Source organism: Patiria miniata, unplaced genomic scaffold, assembly GCF_015706575.1.
Source record: "Patiria miniata isolate m_02_andy unplaced genomic scaffold, ASM1570657v1 HiC_scaffold_5, whole genome shotgun sequence".
In the NCBI taxonomy this organism is placed as follows: domain Eukaryota; kingdom Metazoa; phylum Echinodermata; class Asteroidea; order Valvatida; family Asterinidae; genus Patiria; species Patiria miniata.
The window spans coordinates 35915020-35941102 of NW_024037072.1; the positions used below are offsets into that span (position 1 = coordinate 35915020).

At 41.1% G+C, this 26083-nt stretch overlaps 1 protein-coding gene across 1 annotated transcript in view; it reads right to left on the reverse strand.

The window, feature by feature from the left end:
* The window catches only part of LOC119742029 (xanthine dehydrogenase/oxidase-like), a 60678-nt gene that overhangs the window by 26153 nt on the left and 8442 nt on the right, over positions 1-26083 (reverse strand). Inside the window, exons 5-18 of the mRNA XM_038218046.1 lie at positions 22463-22651; positions 21247-21318; positions 19399-19479; positions 18182-18326; positions 16234-16401; positions 15250-15326; positions 14417-14513; positions 13494-13600; positions 12540-12724; positions 11470-11635; positions 10948-11040; positions 9594-9711; positions 9082-9133; positions 211-340 (exon numbers count right to left, since the gene is read on the reverse strand). Coding sequence (XP_038073974.1) covers positions 211-340; positions 9082-9133; positions 9594-9711; positions 10948-11040; positions 11470-11635; positions 12540-12724; positions 13494-13600; positions 14417-14513; positions 15250-15326; positions 16234-16401; positions 18182-18326; positions 19399-19479; positions 21247-21318; positions 22463-22651 — 1680 coding nt within the window. The remainder of the gene's footprint in view (positions 1-210; positions 341-9081; positions 9134-9593; positions 9712-10947; positions 11041-11469; positions 11636-12539; positions 12725-13493; positions 13601-14416; positions 14514-15249; positions 15327-16233; positions 16402-18181; positions 18327-19398; positions 19480-21246; positions 21319-22462; positions 22652-26083) is intronic.

Consider the following 26083-nt stretch of genomic DNA (forward strand, 5'->3'; position numbering starts at 1 on the left):
TGTTTGTACCTAAAACAAAACCCTGGGTTGCAGCTGTCCAAAAAAAGGGGGAAAAGTGATTTGTTTGGTTGGAATAAAAATCCACATGTTAAACATTTAGTAATAGAGGAAAAAAAAACGAATTTGTTGAACAGCATGGGGAACGCAAACTTTCAGGAAGTTAGGTTTCAAGCACTTCCAAAAAAAGAGTAAAGGTCTAGAAATTCTAACCTCTCCATCAGCAAAGACGGGATCATCTTGTGGTGCAGTGGGACCGATCATATTACAGCCTGGCACATCATTAACATCCACAAAGGCATGGACACCCTCTAGTGCCAGGGCTGCAGTCGCATTTACTGACCTGCCAAGATGAGAAATTGTCATTTTAGTTTTTGTATTAAAACTTTTTCCCTAGTTAAAAATCGCATAAATGATTATGATATAGGAATGCCGTAATGAAATCTAAATACATGTATTTATAAAAAACTATGAACAAGGAAAACAAAAACTCCACCTCCTCTCTCTGTGTTCTCTAAAATTATGTCAAAAGGTTAAAAACAGAATGATATTGTACAATCTCCCAAAATCTTTTAAGTTAAGATTACAACGCTGATCTATGCTTGCAAATCGTGGACTGTCTACAGCAGACATGTGAGATGGAAGAACCACTTCCACACAGTCTGCCTTCGCAAACTGATCAGCTGGATACATGTACGTCAGGCGCATGGATGACCAGAGGCTCTCAAAGCTACTCTTGTATGGTGAACTGGCAGATGGCAAGCGTGCCGTCGGACGACCCAAGCTCCGCTTCCAGGACAACCTGAAGACCACCTTGAAGAGCCTTGAGATACCCGTCGAAAGTTGGGAAAACCTGGCAGCAGACCGGCCCTCTTGGTGCAGCCTGACGAAGAGAGGAGCATATAGCTCGCCGAGCAGCATCCCAGAGCTGTAGCTGAAAACAAGCGCACAGCAGGGAAAACCAGAGCAGCGCCAGCCCATCAGCCCAGCCAACCGATGCCCCAAAATGCAAGTCCTGTGGCAGAGAGTTCCGTGCCCGGATAGGACTCATTAGCCACCTTGAACAGCAGTTGAAGTTGGGGTCATCATCAACATCGATGGACGAACATCATCATCTCATGTGGCAACTCTCAAATCTTTAAGGTTAAAATTCAACAAATTTCTTAGCCATATACTGAAAGGGTATCAAATTTGCGCTCATGTCACGCCCGTGTGTTCTGAAAGTTGAGGTGCACGCCTAAATTGGTAAATTTGAAGGATCATCAAGTGCTTCTGTATAATCTGCATGCAAGAGTGGTAGCACCCCAGTATAAATGGCGCGGCGGTTTCCTCTACCCGTGCCCTGACACTCGCGCGACTAAGTGTGGCGCGCACGAGTAGATATGCAGAGGCCGTCCGTTTGGGGAAAATATATTCCGTCTACTGGGAAGACAACGACTGACGAACAAAATGACTGAATCGAGTCAATGAAGCATGCAATGAAGCAGACAGTGACAGAAGTAATCAGGTTCAACACATTTATTGGGTAACACAACCAAACTGGTACAAATGTAGATGACACTCTTTACAGCCTATGCAGCAGACCCACACGCCAAATGCTCACCTCCAACAGCATGTATCACTGCACTTGGCTCAAGTCCGGTGTTGTCCGCAGCTCTGGCAGTATATGCGCGCCTCTCGCATGCTCATCGACGGGTCAACACTGTGATTGATCAGTTAACTGGCTACCAGCAGACTTATGCACTGCGCCTCCTTGTGCAACCATGCCCGCATAACTGCGCCTGATCCAAAAGCTTAAACACAATAAACTAACATTGATAAAAATTACATTGATTAAAAATTACAACAATTTTGTCAAATACCAAAGGTACCTCCTGCGAACTTTAATGCTGGAGATATTCTAAGTCTCGTTTGCTTTAACAGGTTGTATTGAAAACACAATAAGAACAATTTTAAACAATGGAGTATCTCCAACGGGAGCATCACTCATATAGTATTTGATTTGGACTCAATAAGCTCACATTCCTTTCTTCTTCTTAAACTCGGCGTCGAAGATAGACGACGTCAGACACCCTCGTTCTTTCCTGTTCCCCGATTGTGATGCCAGACTGATATTTGGTGACTATGAGTCCCTCTCAATGTTTCCTCAAAGGAGATGTCTGGCACTAACTCAGTCCCGGATTGCTGGATGACAACAGTCACATGTTGTTATTCTGGGGAATATGGGAGCCTCTGAAAGTAATGAAGGTGCTGTAGTAGCAGGACTTGTGGTCAGTATGGTTGGAGGTACTATGCCCTTGGCCATGGTTCCTCAGCAGGGATGATGGCAACTACAGTGTTGGATCTGGACGTGGGGAAGATGTCAACGTGGTAGAAGGGGCCAGAGACAAGTCATTGTCAGGAACGTGAGGTCACTCCTCGATCGTGTCATAAGGGAGAAGTGTCACAAAGGCAGCTACCACTGGAGGTGCACTCATCTCTTTGGTACCACCAGATGGGTCTGGAAGTGTAGCAGTCTCGGGAGCACGATGGCTCTATACCCGCTACAGCTCCGCAGGGCCGGGTTGGTGTAGGCAACCTTGCATGGCAATGTCCTTGGAGGGTTCTGCAAGTTCAATGGCAACGGATGTCTCTCCTGTCTGTGCTGGATATATCAACGATGAAAAACTCCCAGTCATGGTGCGCAGTCGCTGTTCCCTCTCAACTTTGGTCTCCATGCAGATGAGATTCATGTCATCCAGATGAAAAGAATGCTTTCATCTTAATGCCGTCGTAGGTTTAGGGTCAAACTTCATGAAAAAACCCACTGGACCGCAGGGCCAGTTCCTCTTAAAACTTACTAGACTGTAACACATTTTAAAAGACCACTGCAAAAAAAACAAAAGCGATTATGAACAAATGATTTTATTATAGATGTTCATATACATGTTAGAACACATTAAAATTAAAGTAATACATGTGCTTGCACATGTACATTTATCTCAAAAGAAAAAAAAAATTTACTGCCATTCAAACCAGAGTTGTTTACTTGCGAAGTTAGCTTAACTGCTGTGCCATCAATGAATTTCGCGGAAAAGATACCATGCACCTGATCGCCAAACATACTGTTAAGTGCGGCAAACATATCCTAAGAGACTAAAAGTCTGCATGCTCGGGACTATGCGTAAATATAACATGTTGTCGCAACCATGCCACACAACGTTCTTTGCCTGGCGTACATGTACAGGTACATGTACATGTACTGGTACATGTACATGTACTTCTATCATGTCGATGAATGCAAAGAAATTTGGATATCGTCTGAGCATACATAGTCTTGCATGCTTCTCGTGTGCACATTTGTACGTGTATACATGTTTCCTGAATTCCCATCAATGAAACCTAGATATAGACCTACGAGTACCTCCAGTTGAGAGGACTTTGCAGAAGTCTTCCTTCCTTTAAAGAGGGAACATTTTGGATGAATAAAATCTTGTGGCCAAAGTTACTCGTAAAACAGTCTACATGTATTATCTGCCTGCACACATCCCACTTCTGACACCATTTGTGGCGATGCTCTTTACCCACACTCAACACCTGTAGGTCTGAGTGCGGCGCATACAATACAATCAGATGTGGCGGTGCAGTCTGGACGTCTGGAAGTATACATGTATGTGCATCTCTCACATGCTCACCAGTGGGTCGACAGTGCGAGAGCTCAGTTCCCCAGCTACCAGCAGACTGATGCGCTGCACCTCCTTGTGCAACTATGCCCGCGCAACTATGCCGGAAAGCTCAAACACAATAAACTAACAAATTTCAAGGATAAAAATTACAACATTTCATTGAAATACACAAAGGTAGTTCCTGCTAACTTTAATACTGGAGATGTTCTAAAAGTTTGTTTGCTTTAATAATAACTTGTTAGGAGCACATAAAGAATATCTTTAAACAATGAAGTGTCTCCAACGGCAGCATCACTCATACAGTGTTTAACTTGGTGTCGAAGATGACGTCAAACACCCGCATCCTCTTCTGTTCTTCGATTGTGATGTCCAATTGATACTTAGTGATGATGAGTCCCTCTCAATGGCGCTTCAAGGTCGATGTCTGGCACTACATGTAGCTCTTTCCTGGATTGTCGGATGAAAACGGTCAACTTTGGTTGTTCTGGAGAGGAATGCTCATCTGTGACATCACTCTCTTCGGATGGAGAAGACTTCTGTGTCTTTGATGCATCGCCATCCACGCCTCCCAAGGGATTTTCAAGGTTCAAGGTTTGTTCATTTTCACGGTACCAAAACATCAATCAATATAAGAGAAAATAGTTACAAATAATACAACAAACTATACAGAAAGTGAATGTTTTGAAGATACTGCAGAGGAGCACATTGAGAAGCAAAGCCTTTAAGCATGAGCCCCAGACAGGCACGCTAATTGAGCCCGAACCAAGTGAAAGAAGTTACATACACAGAACAATATTGAATGGTCAGTCACACGTAATACATGGTAGGGCTTAATGAGCGTGCTGTTCCAGCTAGGGTCGTTCAGGGGGATCTGGGAGCCTTGGTAGGTAAGAAAGGTGCGGTAGGTAAGGAAGGTGCGGCAGTAGCGGGTCTCTTGGTTGGTATGGTTGGAGGAACTATGCCCTTTGTCATGGCTGGTTTCTCAGCAGGGATGTTGGCAACTAGTGTTTGATCTGGAGGTGGGGTAGACGTCAAAGTGGTACGGTAGATAGAAGGGGCCAGAGACAAGTCATCATCAGGAATGTGAGATTGCTCCTCAATCGTGTTATCAGGGAGTTGAGTCACAAAGGCAGCTACCACTGGAGGTACACTCATCTCTTTGGTACCACCAGATGGGTCTGATCGGTAGCAGTCTCGGGAGCACGATGGGGCCTCGGTGGCTTTAAATCTGCCACAGCTCTGCAGGGCCGGGAACGGTGGTGTAGGCAATTTAGCATGGCGATGTCCTGGGAGGGTTCCGCTAGTACGATGGCAACGGATGTCTCTCCTGTCTGTGCTGGATATATCAAGATGAAAAACTCCCAGTCATGGTGCGCAGTCGCTGTTCCCTCTCAACTTTAGTCTCCATGCAGATGAGATCCATGTCATCCAGATGAACAGAATGCTCTCATCTTTAATGCCCTTGTAGGTTGAGGGATCGAACTTCATGAAAAAACAACAACACTGGACCACAGGGCCAGTTCCTTTTAAAACTTACTGGACTGGAACACATTTTAAAAGACCAACGCATTAAAAACAAAAGCGATTATGAACAAATTGTTTTATTATAGATGTACATGTAAAAACTCACTAAAATTTATGTTATACACGTGCTTGCACATTTATCTCAAAAGAAAAATGACTTTATAACTGCCATTCAAACCAGAGTAATTTAAATGCGAATTTAGCTTAGCCATAAATGAATTTTGCGGAATAAGATACCATGCACGTGATCGCCAAACCTGCTGGTAAGCGCGGCACACATATCCGAAGAGATTTTAAATTCTCGCATGCTCACCAGTTGGTTGACAGTGCAAGAGCTCAGTTCCCTGGCTACCAGCAGACTGACACACTGTGCCTCCTTGTGCAACTATGCCCGGAAGCTTAAACACAATAAACTAACAAATTTCATGGATAAAGATTACAACAATGTCATCGAAATAACACAAAGGTAGTTTCTACTAACTTTAATACTGGAGATATTCTAAAGTCTTGTTTCCTTTAACAACAACTTGTTAGGAACACACTAATAAAATCTTTAAACAATGAAGTGTCTCCTATGGGAGCATCACTCATACAGTATTTAACTCGGCGGGTCGAAGATGACGTCAAAAACCTGCCTCCTCTTCTGTTCCTCGATTGTGATGTCCAATTGATACTTGGTGACGATGAGTCCCTCTCAATATCTCCTCAAGGTCGATATCCAGCTCTTTCCTGGATTGTTGGATGAAAACGGTCAACTTTGGTTGTTCTGGAGAGGAATGCTCATCTGGGACATCACTCTCTTTGGATGGAGAAGACTTCGGTGTCTGATGCATCACAATCCACGCCTCCCGAGGGATTTTCAAGGGTCAAGGTTTATTTATTTGCACAGTATCAAAAAATTAATTTTATTTCAGCCACATCCAACAGCGCAAGCGCCAATAACAGGATGGATTAATGGAGAGAAGACAATGAGAAGAAATTACAGTTTTAGAGGTGGGAGGAAAAGCCAAGAAGAATATTCTGGGGAAAACCCACGGAATCAGGCAGGGACTGAAAACCCAATCCACATATTGGCCCAGGCGGGAAGCGAACCCAGGTCACAGCGGTGGGAGGCGAGGAAAGTACCGCTACGCCAACCTGACTCCCCTCAATCAATCAATAAGAGAAAATAGTTACAAATAATACAACACACTATACAGAAAGTGAATGTTTTGAAGATACTGCAGAGGGACCCATTAAGAAGCAAAGCTTTAAAGCATGAATCCCAGACAGGCACGCTAGCCCGAACCAAGAGAAAGGAAGTAACATACAAAGAACAATATTGAATGGTCAGTCACATGTAACACGAGATAGGGTTCAATGAGCGTGCTGTTCCAGCTACGGTCGTTCAGGGTGATCTGGGACCCTTGGTAGGTAAAAAGGTGCGGTAGGTAAGGAAGATGCAGTAGTAGCGGGTCTCTTGGTTGATATGGCTGGAGGTACTATGCCCATGGTCATGGTTCCTCAGCAGGTATGATGGCAACTATAGTGCTGGATCTGGAGGTGGGGAAGCTGTCAATGTGGTAGAAGGGGCCAGAGACAAGTCATCATCAGGAACTTGAAGTCACTCCTCGATCGTGTCAGCAGGCAGTTGTGTCACAAAGGCAGCTACCACTGGAGGTGCACTCATCTCTTTGGTACCACCACATGGGTCTGTTCGTGTAGCAGTCTTGATGGGAGCACGGTGGCGCCTTGGTGGCTAAATATCTGCCACAGTTACTCAGGGCAGGGGTGGTGTAGGCATCTTGGCATGGCAATGTTCTGGGAGGGTTCCGCTAGTACGATGGCAACGGATGTCTCTCCTGTCTGTGCTGGATTTATCAACGATGAAAAACTCCCAGTCATGGTGCGCAGTCGCTGTTCCCTCTCAACTTTGGTCTCCATGCAGATGAGATTCATGTTATCCAAATGAATGGAATGCTTTCATCTTTAATGCCATCATAGGTTCAGGGGTCAAACATCATGAAAAAAACCCACTGGACCGCAGGGCCAGTTCCTCTTAAAAATTACTGGACTGGAACACATTTTACAAGACCAACACAATAACAACAAAAGGGATCATGAACCAATCGTTTTATTATACATGTAAAAACTCATTAAAAGTAATGTAACAAATGTGCTTGTACATTAATTTAATTTTAACAATTAATTTAACTGCCATTCAAACCAGTTAGTTATTTACCTACAGATTTAGCCATCAATGAATTTCACGGGAAAAAAAATACCATGCACGTGATTGCCAAACCTGCTGGTAAGCACGGCACACATATCCGAAGAGACTTTAAAGTCTGGAGCACGCTCGGGACTATGCCTGATAATAAACACTTCAGTCGCACCCCAGCCACACAATGTTTTATTTGCGCGTACATAGTCTTGCATGCTGCTCATGTGCATGTGTATGCAAGTATTCTGAATCCAGACAACCTGGTATCCACCATAGGTCTTTACATAAGGTGCAGAATTGTGTACCAGCGATCGACTTGCTATCGGTCAACTCCCCACATATTTAAAATCTAGTGGCATAACATAAAGATTATAAAAAGAAAGGAAATGCACTTACTTAACCTCATTTTTCTAAATGTTTACATAAACTTTGAAATTACATGTAAATAAATTTAGCAAATGTTAAGGGGAAAAAAACACTTGTATTGTTATTGATGCTGCAAGACAGATGCCAAAAATCACTGGCCTCAGTCCACTAGTCCAGCGGGTATTTTAAACCCCGAGTTTGTCCTGGCGCTTACTTCGAATAAGGCAACGTCGATACCTGGCATAAAGGGTGGGCCACTCTCAACCTGGAGGTTGTGGTTCAGATTCCAGAATGAACAGCTTCCTGCACTTTCCACACGTGCATACTTGTAGAGGTGTGCTTGAGTCAGTGTCAAGGGCTGTGTTGCACGCCTCACACTGACAGAGGTGTTGGTGCTTACTTTCACTTCCTCCCAGAGTTGTCTATAGTGTCCATACTCTCCTCCAGTGACTGGTTTCGGTTGAGAGTAATTGCTCAATAGCTGAAAACAAATTTGTGGGCTGAACTACATGTGTGTGTCATGGGGTTCCCGTCAATGGAATCTAGAAACGGACCTCCGAGTGTCTCCAGTTGAGAGAACGTTGCAGATGTCTTCCTCTCTTAAAAGAGGGAACTTGTTAGATGAAAAAAATCTTGTGGCAAAAGTTACTTGTACAGCAGCTGATTATCTGCCTGTAAACATCCCACTTCTGACACCATTGGTGGCGGTTCTCTGTACCCGCACCCCGGCACCTGAGCGTCTGAGTGTGGCGAGTGGATATGTATATCCATATCCCCATCCACAGGCACGACAATGGACTGAGGAACAAGACAACTGTATCGAGTCAAAGAAGCATGCAATGATGGAGACAGTGACAGCAGTCATTAGGGTCAACATATTTATTAAGTAACACAACCAAACTGGTAGATTGTACAGCCTATGCAGCGGGTCCACTCGCAAAATGTGTTCCTCAAACAGCATGTATGAGTCTGCAACCAATGCTGCAGCATACCTAAGCAAACACACTCAACAATGTGTACATGTATACTCACAAGGCCCAACCAAGTATGCTGGCTCGTCACTCAGACGTGGTGGTGCAGTCCAGACCTCCGTTATATGCGTGCCTCTCGCACGCTCACCAGCGGGTCAACACTGCAAGTGCTCAGTTCCCTGGCTACCAGTAGACTGATGTACTGCGCCTCGCCGCGCAACTACGTTTTCATTGATCACGCTAACTAAACAGATCACGTGACACGCTTTATAACAACTCACGCAGCAATGTACAATAGCATCTTAATACCTTGGTATGGTCTGCTTGAATAAAAGATTTAATCTTAAGCACTTACAGTAGCTTTGCATGGGCTTTCTTGCTACACACCATGCCAAGATAAAGCTCGTCTGTTAACAAAAATAAAGATAATAAAGTCTACAGGTAAACCTCAACGAATCCCAAAAGTGCTGATATCTACAGTACATTAACAAGTAACAAATTGTTGTTGATATGTATGAAAATAAACTGTTGGAGTTTGCATTGTTGTAGTCGAGTCCATCACAAGTCCTCATAATCCATCACAAGTCCTCATAATCCATCATAATCCATTAAGTCAAGTCACAAGCTTATCGAACAAATGTTGACAAAAACATTTCTGTGTCATTGTTCATCCCCAGTTGCTTGTGACTGGACTTGTGAAAGGGCTTTTTGATTTACTCTTGACTGGACTTGTGTCAGACTTGTGATGGACTCAGCTACAACACTGGGACTCTGTTCAAATTGGTAGGCATTACATTCCAAGTTGCTCAAGAGGTATTAGTTAAGAACTCTTTTTTTTATTTTAAGGAAGGACAGAGATTTGTTCACCTCTTGCTGGTGTAATGTCATCGACGTACAAAGCTTCACCGGTGACCTGCTTGAGGGCAGCAAGGTGGGTCAAAGGTCGGCCCACAGCATCAGAATCAGGCTGACCTGCAGGGACCTCCTGATGAAGAAATGGACATTTTGTTGGGCATGAAAATAGAAGACCCCTGCCAAACGTGGCTGACTAATGCGCTTAATATTCAAATGATTCAAATGCCAGCAATGGAGCTTCTCAATGCCTAACAGGGCATGGGATGACTTATTACTGTACCGTCCCTCATATTTTATGAGCCAAATGTAATTATTCAATTCGGGCGATTCACAATGCAGTGCGCCGCCAAGAGTTTGCCGTGGAGAGTCCATTATTCAAGTTTACGGTCGACAAAACATGGCCCATTTGAATGAGTGTCAGTAGACAACTTGAGCTAATTTGTTATAGATTGGGGCATAGCGTTCAGCCGCCTTACAAAAAAAAGTCTACAGTGATAAAGAGAAAAGAAAAGGGCAAACAGATACTCGAATCATGCTTACGAAACTACTGACTGGAAAAAACTAACTATTTCAAATGACCCGCGCTGCAAATTTGTCGACCATATCCCATAATGCACCGGGAAAAATGAACTCTCTGTGGCTAACTCTTGGTGGCGCACTGCATTGTGAAACGCCCGAATTACTCAATTGGTCAAAGCATTACAGAATTTAAAGGCACTGACTCTTTGATGTGTGATGCCCTTGAAAACAGCCGTGTAGTTGCGAAGTATAGCATCTAATTATGTAATCGGATTAACTTTGTTTGACAAATGGACACTTAGGCCTTCGTAACTACATGGCTGTTGATACCACTCCCAGCAGGAAGAATAGAGACAGTCTGGTGTTCCGCATTCAACAAGCAGATTGTTCAAATCTGTACTGCCTGAGGCCGCCAGAGCAATCTATGGTTTTTTGATTTATCAGTAAACAAACACAATGTAACACTTTGTAGTTCCGGTGCTAATAATGGAATGCCCTACTTCTGTTGGGAACGCCAATTATTTTCAAAATGTGTTCTCATCAGGAGTTCTCCAAATGGCTGAGGAGAGTTCCGGATTTTGGGACGCCCAATATAAAGTCATATGAAATTAATGTGTTGATCAGACCAGCGACAGGAAATGATTCATCATCAATACAGGGTGAGTAAAAAAAACCGAAACCCAAATGTCGGGACCATTGTTTTAGTGAAGTTCTGCATGTAGCACTTTCAAAATCTATGATATGAAAGCCCAATTCATAAGCTTTCTTTTAGTACAATAATCATTCAAATCACTCATGTGCTTTTCAAGTTACAGAATTTTAAACACAACCGCCATTTTAAGATTACCTGATACATCTGCACTCCCCGAGCCGAGTTCTTATGGTACTGCTGATTGGCCGACTTGAAGGACGCAGGGATAGATGTGTCACTCAGACCAGGCTTAATGAGGAGAAATGAAAAAAAGTAAAAATGTCTTACTGCAATAAAAATATTCCTCAAAAATAAAGATATATTACTCAAAAATATAACGGAATCATTTTTATAACAAACAGGCATGATCAAGCAACACGACATTAATGAACCCAAACAGAACTCAACCCATCAAACCCCAACGGCACGTTTTGTTGGAATCTGTCAGGATGGGTACAGTACCCCTAAACTGACAGTCTTTTACATTGTGTTGGCACACCTCCAGAATCAAATTTAGTCAGAAATATGTGTGTGCACTTTCCCATATGGTGTTGGAATTTGCCAGGATGGGTATGGTTCCTAGTAAATCATGCCAGGGAGTTAGGGTCAAGGGATTATTTTTTACATGTACGTGGTTCACGGGGACAGACAGAATTACAGAACAAAATGGTCACTCACCAATTTGAGCTTCAACTCCTCCAAGACCCCAAGGTAGAACTTGAAGAAGAAGCTGAGGGTGAGTGACTGTCGGTAGGGTTCCATGCCGCCCGGTGCCCCAGGGGGTAGGGGCAAATCCTCGGCCAATAACGGGCACATTGCCTCCACTAAACCGTCAGCCCAGTGCCTGGTCAAAAACATAACATAAAAACAGTTGGGTGAAACCAGGGCACAATTTCAAGAGCACACCTAGAATATCCGTCCTCTATATCCCTATCTTGCTATGCAAGAAATCACGAACAGAGTACAACTGACCAAAGCACTGAAATGAATGACAACAAAAATTACTTTTTCAATTCAACACCATTGAGACAAATTTGCCCAATGTATGTCTAATTAGAATGCTAGATGGTTAAATTACACATTACCAAAACTGTCATTGACCAGTTTACCATTAAATGGACACTGGGTCCTGGAACAGTCCAATTGGGCTACAAAACGCACTTTGAACGAGATGATGTTAATCGGAAAGAACGTTTAAAAGTAGGATATAAACATCCACACAACTATCCTTTAAAAACTGGGCGTTTTTGTGTTATTCCTGTAGTATGTGTGCGAAAACAAATTTCGGGGTCCACTTTTGCAACCCCAAAAATTCGAGCTGTTTTGATGCTAGTTGTGATCTCATTCGTAAAGTGTTCGCCTTTTGCGGACGTTGGAGAAACCATATTTTTGGCATTGGTGATTGGTCACCGCTGTTCCTGAGACACACAACGTGTATATCGTACACTGAGAACGACACGAAAAACGTAATCGTACTCCGTCGTGTCCGATGTAAACAAGCGGGTTTTTTTCGTCGTTTCTCGGGAACGGTAAGATATTAGGTTGGTTTCCTTTCAACCAGATGTTTGAAATAGGCTAAGTAAACAATCCAAAACATGAAATTTTCGGGGAATTCAGGACCTAGCGCCCCTTTAACCAGTAATTTACAATTAAGCCTGACGATGTTATTGAAAATTAAATATCTTATTGAAAATCTTTCCTTCTAATATGCATGATACAAGTTTTAAAGCCTGAAAAAAGCAACTGACCTTTCTTTGATGCTTGCCATGGTCTTTGAGGCCAGCACCGATGTAGGAGCCATGCCACCGAATGCCAGGGTACAATCCTCTACCACGTTGGTGCCAGGTTTCATGAGGACCCTCATGCCAGCATTCACTATGGCTATATCATCCTCACGTCGTGGGGCCTGCTTGAAGCCGTAGAAATACTCGTTCTGTGGATTGAATCAAAGTCAACTCAATTCGGGTTTTGTTTATCATTCACGCACAAATAGACATGAAGTGTATTTGTCCATGTCCTAAACACACATTTAAACAAACAAGAACATTTCAAGTTTATATATGGGTCATTCAATAAATGTTAAGTCCATTTTTTGTTCTTTTTTCCTATTATATCAAACATTAAACACCCAGCTAGACAACAGGAATACAAATAAACACCAAAGAATGAAAGCATGCCTTTAGGCACCAAAAAAGTTTTCAAAAATGCAGACATTAAAGAGAAAACAAACAGTCATGCAGGTAAAAAATAAATCCATCAATTTCAGTGGAGTGTCATGGCCTAGCGGTTAAGAGCACTGGACTCATGCTCTGGTGTTTCAGATGCAACGGTGGCATGGGTTTGAGCCCATGCCCGGGCACTTGTGCCCTTAAGCAAGGCACTTAACCATTATTGCTTCGTCCTTCGGATGGGACGTTAAGCCGGAGGTCCCATGTGTTGTATAAGGCCTAACGCACGTAAAAGAACCCAGTAACACTTATCGCTATTAAAAGAGAAGGGGGTTTGCCCCGGTGTTTCTGGCCTCCTAGTTATACTCCCTTGTGGAAGTCCTTAGGAGAAGAACCAACCAATTACCAAGTACCAAGTACCAGACATTGGCATCTTAAAAAGCTTACACTATACATGCAATTACTTTTATTTCTAGCATCTACAATATGTGAGTAGTATTTGTGACTCCCAATTTTTTAAATGGTAACTCTCACCTCTGATGTGAATGGAATATTAACAGCTAGGATGACCTCATTCGGGCCGATGATATTTTTTCGGTAACCAGTGAAAAAGTTGCCATCCATGGTAACTGCGTGTGAACCTGTTCAATAAATGGTCAAAAGTATTTACACTCAAAGTCAAGAAAAATACAGAAGCCATTCCTGCAGTAGGCAGGGCATTGTTCAAGCAGGCCATGTACATGTAGTTACAAAAAGTTCTGTCCAAGTCCTAAATCTGAGTTTGTTTTACTTGGTTAATTCTTGGTTAATTAAGAAATATTTATGAAGAAAAAATTTACAGAAATTGTCCTTTTTATTTTTCAATCCTTGCCAAATATCTTCTGAGATTAGGTGCCTTAAACTAATTACCCCTATGTTTTAGCCCGCCCCGAAAAAGTGAAGTTTCAAACTACGCACGTCATATTTTCAAACTCAATACAATTTGTAGTACATTGTACACAAGGACTCAATACTTGATCAGTTTATATAATTTTAAAGATACGTGGGATCATTTTGTAATTACCCTGAAAAGTGCCTTCCACTTTACTGAGCGAAACATTGCTCAAAGTGAAGATAGGACTGGTATCAAATACATGTACATGTACCCTGTGAAGTTGTTCCCCCTGAAGTGGTGTTGTTTGGACGAAACTAATATTGAAGGTGGTTTCAAAATAGGATGCCTGCGGGCACACGTTTTACGTGCGTAAGCAAGTGAGCGGAAATTTCAACAGGCTAGTTGTTATGTACTCTACTTAAGATTTTCAGCAATTGTGTTGCATCAAATGAAAAAGCAAATGCACAAATTTTTATCTGGACTACTAATTTTTGGGAATTAGAAACCAATTACGAGGTTAAATAAAGACAGACTAAGCTGTTATACATTGACGGTAGCTTGCAGATGGATTTTTGATTCTTACCTTGTTTGGAGGTGAGCTCCAGGGTACACCTTGCAGCCATGAGCAGGGGATTCATGTCCGATATGGGGCTCCCGGTCGCTATGTTACCACCCAAACACTGATTGGATATTGACAACGGGCAGAGGCATAAAATACAAAGATAAAAGTAATTACATCATGTTAACTTCTGCAAAGATCAAAACGAAAGGTGTTTTTGATACATTGATTTGTTTCCTGACAAAATAACGGAGTAAAACTACCGACTGTTTCCCAAAGTGTCTTAACATACATGTGTTTGTCCAGCCACTCGTGAATTTCTATATGCCCGAGGACAATGCTTTGTGTTTCCATTTGTCCCAGTAATATAACACTCTCCCATAGAATAAGCACCTAATCGTATGATCAAGGACCATTTTCAACAAAAAGACCCAACGCTCGAGGACCGAAAGGATCTTTTGTTCTCAAATTGTGTGTCTGTCCTCTATAGATCGTAAAGCCATACATGAACAGAGTCGCATGAGAACTGAAAATCCGTGTTCTGTGGTTTTCAAACAAAACGACAACTTTTCATGCCAACTCACCTACATGTAAAAAGTTACTGAATGTAATTTGAGTTTTCAAATCATGAAATCATATTTGATTCTCATATCATCCATTTCATCATTATTAGGCTACACACCTCACTCTTAATAGTCAATTATCATCCCTGTGGCTTGCCTACAATCCACACCCTCAAAGTTAAATACAAACCACCACTCACTGCTACTATGTGTTAAACTTATGTTGCAATTTGTCAACTCTCTGGGTTTACTCCACTAGCCTTCAGAACAACAAATGTGGAAAAATAAACTCACAGCGACATTCCTGATCTGATGTCCAGCAAACCAGCGAAGCATCTCCACAATGGCTGCATAGATGCGTGTCTTATGTTCTGTCCACATAAAGACCAACAAAATGGGCATTTTTGTTGTACACAGGAAAAACAATGGAAGTTAAAGGGTTAAAATAAACAATTTAAAAAAAATACCTTTTGCTTTCACAATGCACATGATATTTCTTATATTTTCATTCATAATAAACAAAAATGATCTATCATAAGAAGTTCCAAATTACATAGGTGTAGTTAAAAAGAAATTCACAATGGTTCAAAACAAATAAAAAAAAAGAAGACAGACAATCCGAGTTGTTTTATAATTGAGGTCTGGACTCATAATCATGGTATTTCAGGCAAGGTTGTAGCCATAGAGCTGTATTAAATTACTAGAGTGTTAACTTCGTGTACAAAGTAATGCCTGCTGGGCGCATCCATGTTTGTGCACAAACCTATGGAGACCTAGACATTTTGTACGGCTTTTGTACGGCTATTTGCATATCTGTGTTTGTATTCCATACCGGTGCGTTACCGAAGCCAATACGCCCAAAACCGAAACGCATGATCAGCTAATGAGCGTGTCATTTTGCTCTAAGCAACAGTGCAACGCGTGCACGTATTCGCTGCAGATGCTTTTTGCCGTCACGTTTTTTTGAACCGCCAATGACGCGCTTAAGTTGTCTGCGTACGTTCTACTTACGCATTGCATTTAGAGTACACTTTCAAAATTCAATCCATCTACTTTCATTATGTTCTACAGACAGCCACATGAATTCAAAATTTCTGTGCCCAGGACAGCTTCAAAGCGTCTCCGCGAGCAGAATGACGAGTTAGCGCTCTAGTAATTTAACATAGTTCTATGGTTGTAGCTCAACTTCTATCTCGCCCGAAATATTGGTTGGTCTAATAAATGGAATACCAATATTCCTATCCCTAACAATTACTCATTTTCAGCCACTACACATACCTGGCTGGTCTTGGATGACCTTCTTCAGATAACCATCAAGACACGACAGCGACACTGAGGCCCCTACTCTCACCCCATAGGGTGTGGTCTCAATACTGGTCATCTCTGGAATGTGGTTGATATCAATAATGACGGGATAGACTTGATTCTTGAACTTGACTTCAACACCTGAGAGACAAAGCAGACAAAATGTTCAAAATGTGGTCCTCATAAATGTAGATCATTATGAGTTAAATTTAAGGCTCTTCACGTAAGGTTTTGTTTTAGTCTGTACTTCCTTTTACTTTTTACTTTGTCTTTAAATGTATTTAGTAAATTGTAATCTACGCCAGGCCCTACTGGAATCCAGTTTTTTATTTTTTATTATCAGTTTTTTTGGCAAACATTGTGTATTAGGAAATGTAATAAATAAATTTAGTTTTTTATCACATGCGGCCACAGAACATTTGAGTTCACAATCTCTGCACTGTTATTGCTGTTAAATTTGAGTGACCACAATCTTGGCAGTTTTCTATATTTTAAGTCCTTTTTTGTATTTAACTTGAGTCCATTGAGAAAGAATCTCAGGTTGGCGTTACGGTACTTTCCTCGCCTTCCACCTCTGTGACCCGGGTTCGAATCCCGCCTGGGCCAACATGTGGATTGGGTTTTCAGTCCCTGCCTGATTCTGTGGGTTTTCCCCAGAATATTCTTCTGGGCTTTTCCTCCCACCTCTAAAACTGTAATTTCTTCTCATTGTCTTCTCTCTACAGGTTTCTTCAGGCTTGCGAGCTACAGTGCCTTGGGCGCTTTTGAGGAATCCTTGGTTTCATTACCAGAAATGATTAATAATAAATAATAACAATAATAATAAAAATAATCTCAGACCTACGGTATGGAAGATTCCACCACTTCTACAGACCATGTCACATTTTTTAAATAAGTACATGTGAAATGTTTAATGAGGGCAAAGCAACATACAATGTTTACATGTTTGGATTGCTTGTTGGTATGATGCCACAGGTGACATGGTCCATACGTTGTAGGTGCATGTTTTATTGCCTGTTGTAGCAATGCAATTTGGATGCAGCCTGTATTGCATAAAGGTCGGTTCATACTCGGCGCGAAGGCGAACCCGGATGCAAATTTGTGATGCAGGGCAAGCAGTTTTCATGCTGCGAATTCGCAAAAGTTGAACACATTTCAACTCCAATGAATTTCGCAGCAAATGCTCCGTGACACGTCAAATTCGCATCATATATGCTTTCACATGAAGAATGAACCGGGTTTAGGAATCAGTACGGCAGTTTTGATTTAGTGACAAATCTGTAGTCCGAATGTCTCTGCCACCAACAGTCTTTGTGTGCTCAAACAACAACCATTCAGCAGCTTGTTTTCTGGTGCAGTGCATTCTACATCAGGCTCCAGTTGGCACTGAGCTTAATTAAACCTAACTCCCTAGCATAATTTACTAGGAACCATACCCATTCAGGCAAATTCCAACACCCACATGGGAAATCGTACACACACAGTGTGGGACTTAGTTTCTGGAGGTATGCCAAACTCAATGTAAAAGACCATCAGTTTAGGGGTACTGTACCCATTCTAACAGATTTTAACAACACCTGCTGTTGGACTTTGATGGGTTGAGTTCGGTTAGGGTTAACAGGACTTCTTGACAGAGTCAGTTTTAATAATAAAAAGAGGTGTTATGCACCATGGTTTGAGAAGAACTAGAGTGAAACATCCGGTCCTGAGATGTTGACTTATATATCTACCTTTTGATGTGAAGAAAGGCGAGGTTGCAAAATGTTTAAACTGCAAGTCAATCTTGGGTACTTCTTTCCTACTGATTGGTTGTAAGATTATGCACATGCCTATTTCTACTTCCAAAACACACTGGACCAATGATAGAAGCCCATTTGGCTCATTATGTGCGAGGTGCAATAAACAAGGCTTCTTCACTCACCAACTTCAGTGTTTCCGGCGACCATTTTGGCTTGGGGATACTTGACCTTAAGGTCAAGCAGTTGGCTGACTGTGGCTGGGCGTAACCAGATCAAATTGTTACCCTCAAATTTCTGGACTGCTAGAGTCCCTTCATCCAGCATAAGCTGTTAATGTACAAAGAAAGGAACAGTTATTTACAATGCTGCACCACACTCAGTCAGTGAACACACTTGTGCAAGTACATGTAGCTATATTATGATCTGGGATTTAGGGTCTTAGGTTGTTAAGAGAATTCCTAACTGGACAATTAAGGCTAGTTTAAATCACAGCAAGCCTACCAGTATCACTAGACTGTCACAATATAGCATCATTGCAGAAAAAGGGCCAGCATCCACTTTGTAGTATATATTGTTTAATTTAATCGTTCATTATACAGGGTGAGTAAAAACCATGAAACCCAAATGTTGGGACCATTGTTTTAGTAAAGTTCTGCATGTAGCGCTGTCAAAATCTAGGATATACAAGCCCAATTCATAAGCTTTCTTTTAGTACAAGAATCATTCAAATCACTCATGTACTTTTCAAGTTACGGAGTTTTAAACACAACCGCCGTTTTAAGGTTCTGTCCACGGATCACAAAAAGTTCATTGTTCTTTCAGCAAAACGAAAAAAAATCCCATAAGGATGTGTGTGAGTTGTTTACATTTTGCTGAAAGTACGCACACCTTTTTTTGTGATCCGTGGACAAAACTTTAAAACGGTGGTTGTAAAACTCCGTAACTTGAAAAGTAAATGAATGATTTGAATGATTCTTGTACTAAAAGAATGCTTATTAATTGGGCTTTCATATCCTAGATTTTGAAAGTGCTACATGCAGAACTTCACTAAAACAATGGTCCCGACATTTGGGTTGTGTTTTTTTACTCACCCTGTATACAATGTTATGTTCGGAAATAAATCCAATCAAATTTAAAAAAATCAGAAGTCTGAACAAACATTTTGTAAACAAATGCTTTCCATTATTTTTTACACAGTGTACATGTACATGGTGTAAAGGCGTGGATGTATGCATGTACAAATTATGTCTACATTTGATTTTTTTTTGGAGCCTTTGTAGCTCATCTCTTTGGAGAGTTTCATGCAAACTTGCACTATAGTCTATCAATGACACTAAGAGAGGGGTACATTAAGGATCTGGAAATAACCTGATTTCAATGTTTGATTGGTACAACTTACCATCAGTTCTGGAGGGAATATTGGCTCTTGAGTGGGGTCGTAAGGCGTAAACTCACTCGGGTCAAAAAGCTGCGTGGAAACCTTCAAACAGGACCAACCAAAACATAATAATGATAATAAAACTGAATTAAATTGGAAAACACAGTGTCCAACTTATGCAACAATTTTTTTTGGCTTTACATGCATATGGGCAATTCCACGGTTACTCATGTTACATTTTTGATGTACTTTTGAGTTTCCTTGGGCTGTAATTACCTTAAAGGTTTAAAAACTGTTATCCCCATGGTAGATAGAGTAGACCTAGACCTACCTAAGCACCAAAGATGACATCCAGAAAAATGTGTTATGCATGATAAACAAGAAGCACAAAATCAGTTACTCACGTTACAAAAATATAACGTGAGGAACCAAGTTTGTGCGTCTTGTTTATCATGCATAACACATTTTTCTGGATGTCATCTTTGGTGCTTAGGTAGGTCTAGGTCTACTCTATCTACCATGGGGATAACAGTTATTAAACCTTTTCAGTAAGGTAATTACAGCCCAAGGAAACTCAAAAGTACATCAAAAATGTAACGTGAGTAACCGTGGAATTGCCCATATAGCATCTTTTGCTTTTCCAGCATTTTATTCGTTAATAATAACACCACTCTAAATCCAACGACAAATGTTCAAAACCTAATGTGTTGACGTTTCTGCTCACTACATATTACAGTTTTCAAGAAAACTGGAAATCCATGCACAACCTTTTGGTCACAAAACACAACTTCTTCAATAGCACTCTTTATTCCAAAAACCAGTCAAGTGACTGATCGTTGGAAATCACCTTCGTTTCATGATTTCTTTTAAATGACAGCAAGCAACACAGAACAATTTCACGGGGCATTTAGTTTAACTACAGTCCTAAATCCAAGTAAGCTTTTTATAATAATTTAGTTGATTACTTTGGGGACGAGTGCAAAAGATTTTTATTTCAACTTTTGCTTGGGAGGTAGCACGCCGAGTATACATGTACAGTATTTATACGTCTGTGAAGGGCAAAAACCTAATTTGATATATACATCACCCCGATGCAAAATTCCATCTTGTGAATTGCAAATGATGTCTTTAACCAATTCAGTTATCTCAAGGTTGAAAAATCAAAATGTATTATAAAAGGGAATGTACAACATTTGCTTTTGCTGCAATTTTTGAAAATAAATGGATTTGGAGGATTAGTATGTTATAGCAAATATTGTTGAAATGACTTGTTTCACGTTTTGAGCTTGTACATGCTGGAAAAACCATGAAACCAATCGTGTTCTTGTAGTCTGGTTCCCTGACCCCACTTTAGATGAATCGGAGCAATCATGACTATGGGAAATTGTAAGGTCAGAGAAGCAGTCTAGCACGCTTGTACCCCTTCACAGGTGGGTAAACAATTGCAAAGAAAACGCGGAATAACTAATTATGAAAAATTAGTAGCAGTTTTTGAAAAAAAGCCAGTTTTCTCCAACGCTGGTCGGCCAACCAGCGTTGGAAAAATACCATTTTTCTTGAAAATGGCAGCACACCAGGAGCCACAATTTTACAGGATGCTTTAGACTGTCATTCCCCAACAATCTAGTGAGGTATCTCGTGATTATTTGATCGTTTCGTTTTGTGATGTTTGCAAATGTTGTTTCTTCCCTTTAATAGCAAACACACAAAACATCACATTGGTTTGATTCATGATTTTCGTCATTTCAAATGAGTTATTTTGATCAATGAATCTTGTATTTTTCTTTTTTAGTTTGGCTTCTTCCACTCCTTGTCATGCTTGTGTTTACTCTTTGGTAGTCAAAGTGTTTTAGTGATTATCTTACATACCCCTTCTTCCCTGATGCCATTCTGATCGGTGTTCATGCAGCAATTCGTGACATTGCCACCACAGCATCCTTCCTGAAATTTAAAAATGCAAACTTTAAAAATGACAAAATAGTTTATGAGTGGTAATACTTTTCTTTTTAAATGTCAGTTTTCGTGGTTGAGTAAAGTGCAACCTAAGGCATGTATTTGTTTTATTTTCAAGATAACAATCAATAATTTTGTTGTAAGAATACAGAAACTAGCCATTTTGTTCTGAAACTTTCAGATGTTTCAGGTAAATCATAATTTTTTGGAAATTCTGTAACAAATCTATTTCAGTGCAACAAAAGACATAATGTGTTTTTGTGTTTGTGTACTACAAACATATAACGTACATCTTTTGTTGAGAACGGTCCTTGAACGCAAGTCTGTATGCTTGGTCTGTGGCAGCGTGTCATGTTGTACTGCACAAAGGGAAACACAATGCCTCGTCCTCAGATGTAATGGCAAAGTACATGTACCAGAGTGTGTGGGCACGCAGGCTACATGTGTATGTTTCATGAACTGCATGACCAAAGGCAACTAGTGGTAGCTTGAAGAGCTAGAGTCGGACCTACAAACACCAAGGCTTTATGAGGGCAATAGGGATGGGTCCAACCTCGTCCCCAGGGTGTCTCTCGATCAGCCTGGTATTGGATCATTTGCATGTGCAAGATTTTTGAACACATATGCAAATGAGGAATAGTCTGGTGCCTGGATATGCATTACATTGGCGTTTGTGTTTGTATGCCGTGTCTGGGGTAAAAACAGAGTCAATTCGTCGCAGCGCGAGCATGGCATGAGTTACGAAATCACGTTTTTTAAAATCAAACTCTTACGATCTTATCGAGACAACATGCAGTATCATATTTCATATTAATATGAACAAATTGGAAAGGAAATTAGTATTTTCGAGAAGGTGTTTACAAATGATCGCGAAAACATGTATTGCACGTTGTGAATAATAACACCAAGTACACGATAAAAATCCATTACTAGCCAATTGCGGTATCGAATCAGGATACAGGAAGAAAGTTTCCTATCCAGGGTTTACTATTGGAAACGAGGTTGGAAATAAAGTGAGCACTGGGGACAAGGTTGGGGAAGGGTCTATTTCCCCCACTTCCCCCCGCAGAATTTTGAACTGACCATTTACAATAAAAGGGGCCCAAAAACTTGTACACAGGTAGGTCCTTACCTTGGTAAAGGTCTTGTAGCCCTGAAGGATTGGCCGGTACCCCGTACAGCGACACAGGTTGCCCTCGAACGCACTCTCTATGTCCTCCATGGTAGGCTGTGGATTGTTCCTCAACAGGGTGTACATTGACATAACAATGCCGGGAGTACAGAAACCACACTGGGAGCCATGGGCCTTAGCTATACGCTCCTATATATACCAAGAAAAAACAAGGCTCACAATAGTTAACCAAATCTGACATTTTTATAACAACTGTGGTATTTTTTTAAAGGTGGAAGGAAAATCTCTATATTAACAGGACTAGGCAAGTCTAGTAAAGCTGGTCCCAGAGCACACAACAGTTTATTCCATTGATCTGAAATGGCTAAAATGTTTGCAGATCACATGACAACGTGGTGGAAATAGGTAACAATAGTCAATTCACAAGTGAAAAGTCAATCAGTGAGATATGTAATCAGTCTAATCCACAAGTGGAAGCCACGCAGTGCAATAGGTACTAATTAACATGTCTGATTTACAAGTCAGTAAAAGAATTCAGTCCATGAGATAAGTATAATCAGTCTAGTTCACAACTGACAGTCAGCCAGCAAGTCTAATTTACACGTTACAAGTACAATCAGTCATTCTGTCTGTCCGTCAGTCAATCTGTCTGTCAGTCAGTCAGGTATAAAGAGGAGAATCATTCGGCGACAGCCATTTTCTGAGGTGGAACCAGGCTCGTGTGAATTGCGCTCAGGTAGTACGCATGCACTCCGGGCTCCGTCGACCTGGGTTTAATACCCAAATGCATGTGTGCATCGGCTAGACCCTAAACCTTACCAAATTCTCTAAAATCCTCTTTGCAAAATCATGGAGGAGTTTGCAGGATTGAGGCTCTATGGTAAAACAAGTGTTGCTGATTTTCAAGCATGCAGTGTCAAGGTCTTGGGCCGGACCAATTGTGTTGTTTATGCTCAGCTGTGCACAAATTCAGGCCTAAATACATACATGTGTACATATATTAGACAAATACTTGAAGTCCTCTGAGCTGGTCAAGGATGTCACCGGCTCTGCCTCAACATATTGACAGCGATTGCTGGAGGATTTTGCAGGATTGAGGCAGTGGTGCACCCCTCCAAATAACACATTCAAGAAAAACAGAGGATTTTGCAGGGTTGAGGCTGTATGCAATTTCTATAAGGAGGCAGTTGGAGGATTTTGCAGGATTGAGTATGCATCCTAGACTAGTGAATTAGGGTTAAGCCAGCGTGTGGCATGAGTGCAAAATTATGCCACCTTAAAGATATAGTCCATCATTTGTAATTTGTGCATTTTGTTCGTTTGAAGCAACAAACGTACTAAAAATCTGAAGAAGGGTGCTGAACAACTAACCTGATGAAGTTTCAGCTCAGCTTCAGCTGTATATTCCGAGAAAAATAGCATTCTAGGATCCAATTTCATATTAAAAGTTGCTGAATCATGTTTTGAATTGGGCCTGAATTCAGCGTCCGAGACACGTTCTCCGCTGAGCCGAATGCAGCTACGCGATGTTGCGCACCGATGGATGAATTATAGCAACCGCGCGCGCGGGTGCATAGTGCCAACGCTTGCATGCGCTTCGCCGAATGAAAAAAACGAACTACTAACGGAAATTTCCTACGTTGCGTCTTAAGACGCACCGTTGGAAAGGCCTTCTTTCGTTGATTTCTTCAAAACGACAGCTTGCCAGAAAGAATAATTTCACAGGGAGTTTAGTTCCCTTACTATCTTTCAACCAAGCTCGTTTTTCAACAATAATTACGTCAGTTACTTTTTGGATAGCTGCAAATGATGGACTATAGCTTTAAAAAATGGCTTTTAATTTTGTTCGCCAAATTTGTCCACAGACTGGCTTCTCTAGGGACCTGCTAAACCCAAAGGAATAAACTGATCTACATGTACATCTGTACAGCTCCACCACCAACTACGCACTTGCAACACTGAAAAAGTGCATCTCCCTAACGCCACACAGCCTGTTCCAACCACACAGCTTTTTGTCATACATTGAGAACTGTGAGCTTCCACGGCCACTATATTTGTATATTATTCTTGATCCTGAGAGAAATTGGCCTTTAATAAGTTAGCAATATTTTACTGATCCGTAGTAATAACAATAAATTAAGGGTTATTATCATACCATCTGTTGCGCTTATTACTAGCAAGGCAAATGAATTCTGGTGAGGCAGTTGATTTCAGTTCACTAAATTGGAGCATGTTGATAGCAGCAATTAACTTTTATCCTTTCAAACGCTGTGTAAAATTCAACAATAACAATGGCAAAAGATAAATTTATTTTCAAAAAAAAACCCCACCCTAGTACGTGATTTGTAAGTGACGCTGCATCATATTGATGCAGACCCTATACAGTTGACTCACCGGGCCTAAAATGTTAATGAAGTTTTTAGCAGAGGTGTTGCTCTTTGCTGTTTTTTTAAATTACATTTAAACCTCGATTATGAGACATGTTGTTAACACAAATTACCAGTCTGACATTATAACTTTACTCTTGTGTTTGTCATTTGGCAGTGGGTTGTGGTATTAGTCACTGAAACTGCATATATAATGTTGCCTTGGCTGACTAAAACAAATTAAAACGTTTTACAGAGCAAAATTACAACTTCTGTGAAGTGTTTCAATTAATGGAATAGCTCGAGTGGGTTAATTAATGCAACTGTTACATGCTGTACAGTGGCTATTAATCTTATGGGTTATTCCACGGTGACTCGTGTTACATTTAACCCTGCGAGCGGCGAAGCGTAAAAACTTACAAGCGGCCCTGAGGTGCTCACGCGTGAGGCAGTTTTGATTTCGTGTATAAAATACTATTTTGTGGACACAATCCTTTCTCTAATGGTCTAAATATTATGAATGCAGGTCCCCCGAACCCACACAAGATTGAATCCCCTCCAGTAGGTCACTCACAGACATTGTGGCTGCACAGTCATGTACATATAGTTCAGTCGGAAAAGGGGGGTATCGTGCACCCTCGGAAATCAATTTCTAATCAACGTTTCTAGGTCAGAAAAAATGCGTAGAAAACGATTTGCTATGTTAAAAAATTCAAAAAATGTCCCAGGTATTGTTTTTATGCAAATTAGTGCCGCCATTACCGAAAAATCTATTTGTAACTATATCTCAGCCAATATTGCAGATAACTGAACGAACTAGGTGTCTAAACCCATGTTTTCAAGGTCAGAGATCACAATAAAACTATTCTGGAAGTGACCACATGTGTCTGTGGCATAGGAATATGCAAATTACTGCCGCAAATACCGGAAAGTCATGTTTTTGGCATATCTCGGCCAATATAGCACATAACTACACCAGTAAGGTGTCTAAACCCATGTTTTGAGGGTCAAGTATCATTAGAAGACCATTCACGAAGTAACTATGTGTGTCTTTGGCATGAAAATATGTAAATTATAAAGTGTCGGTTTATCAGATATTTGATTTTTAGCCAATATCTCGGCCAATATTGCACATAACTACACAAGTAAGGTGTCTAAACCCATGTTTTGAGGGTCAGGTATCATTAGAAGACCATTCACGAAGTAACTATGTGTGTCCTTGGCAGGTAAATATGTAAATTCTAAAGTGTCGATT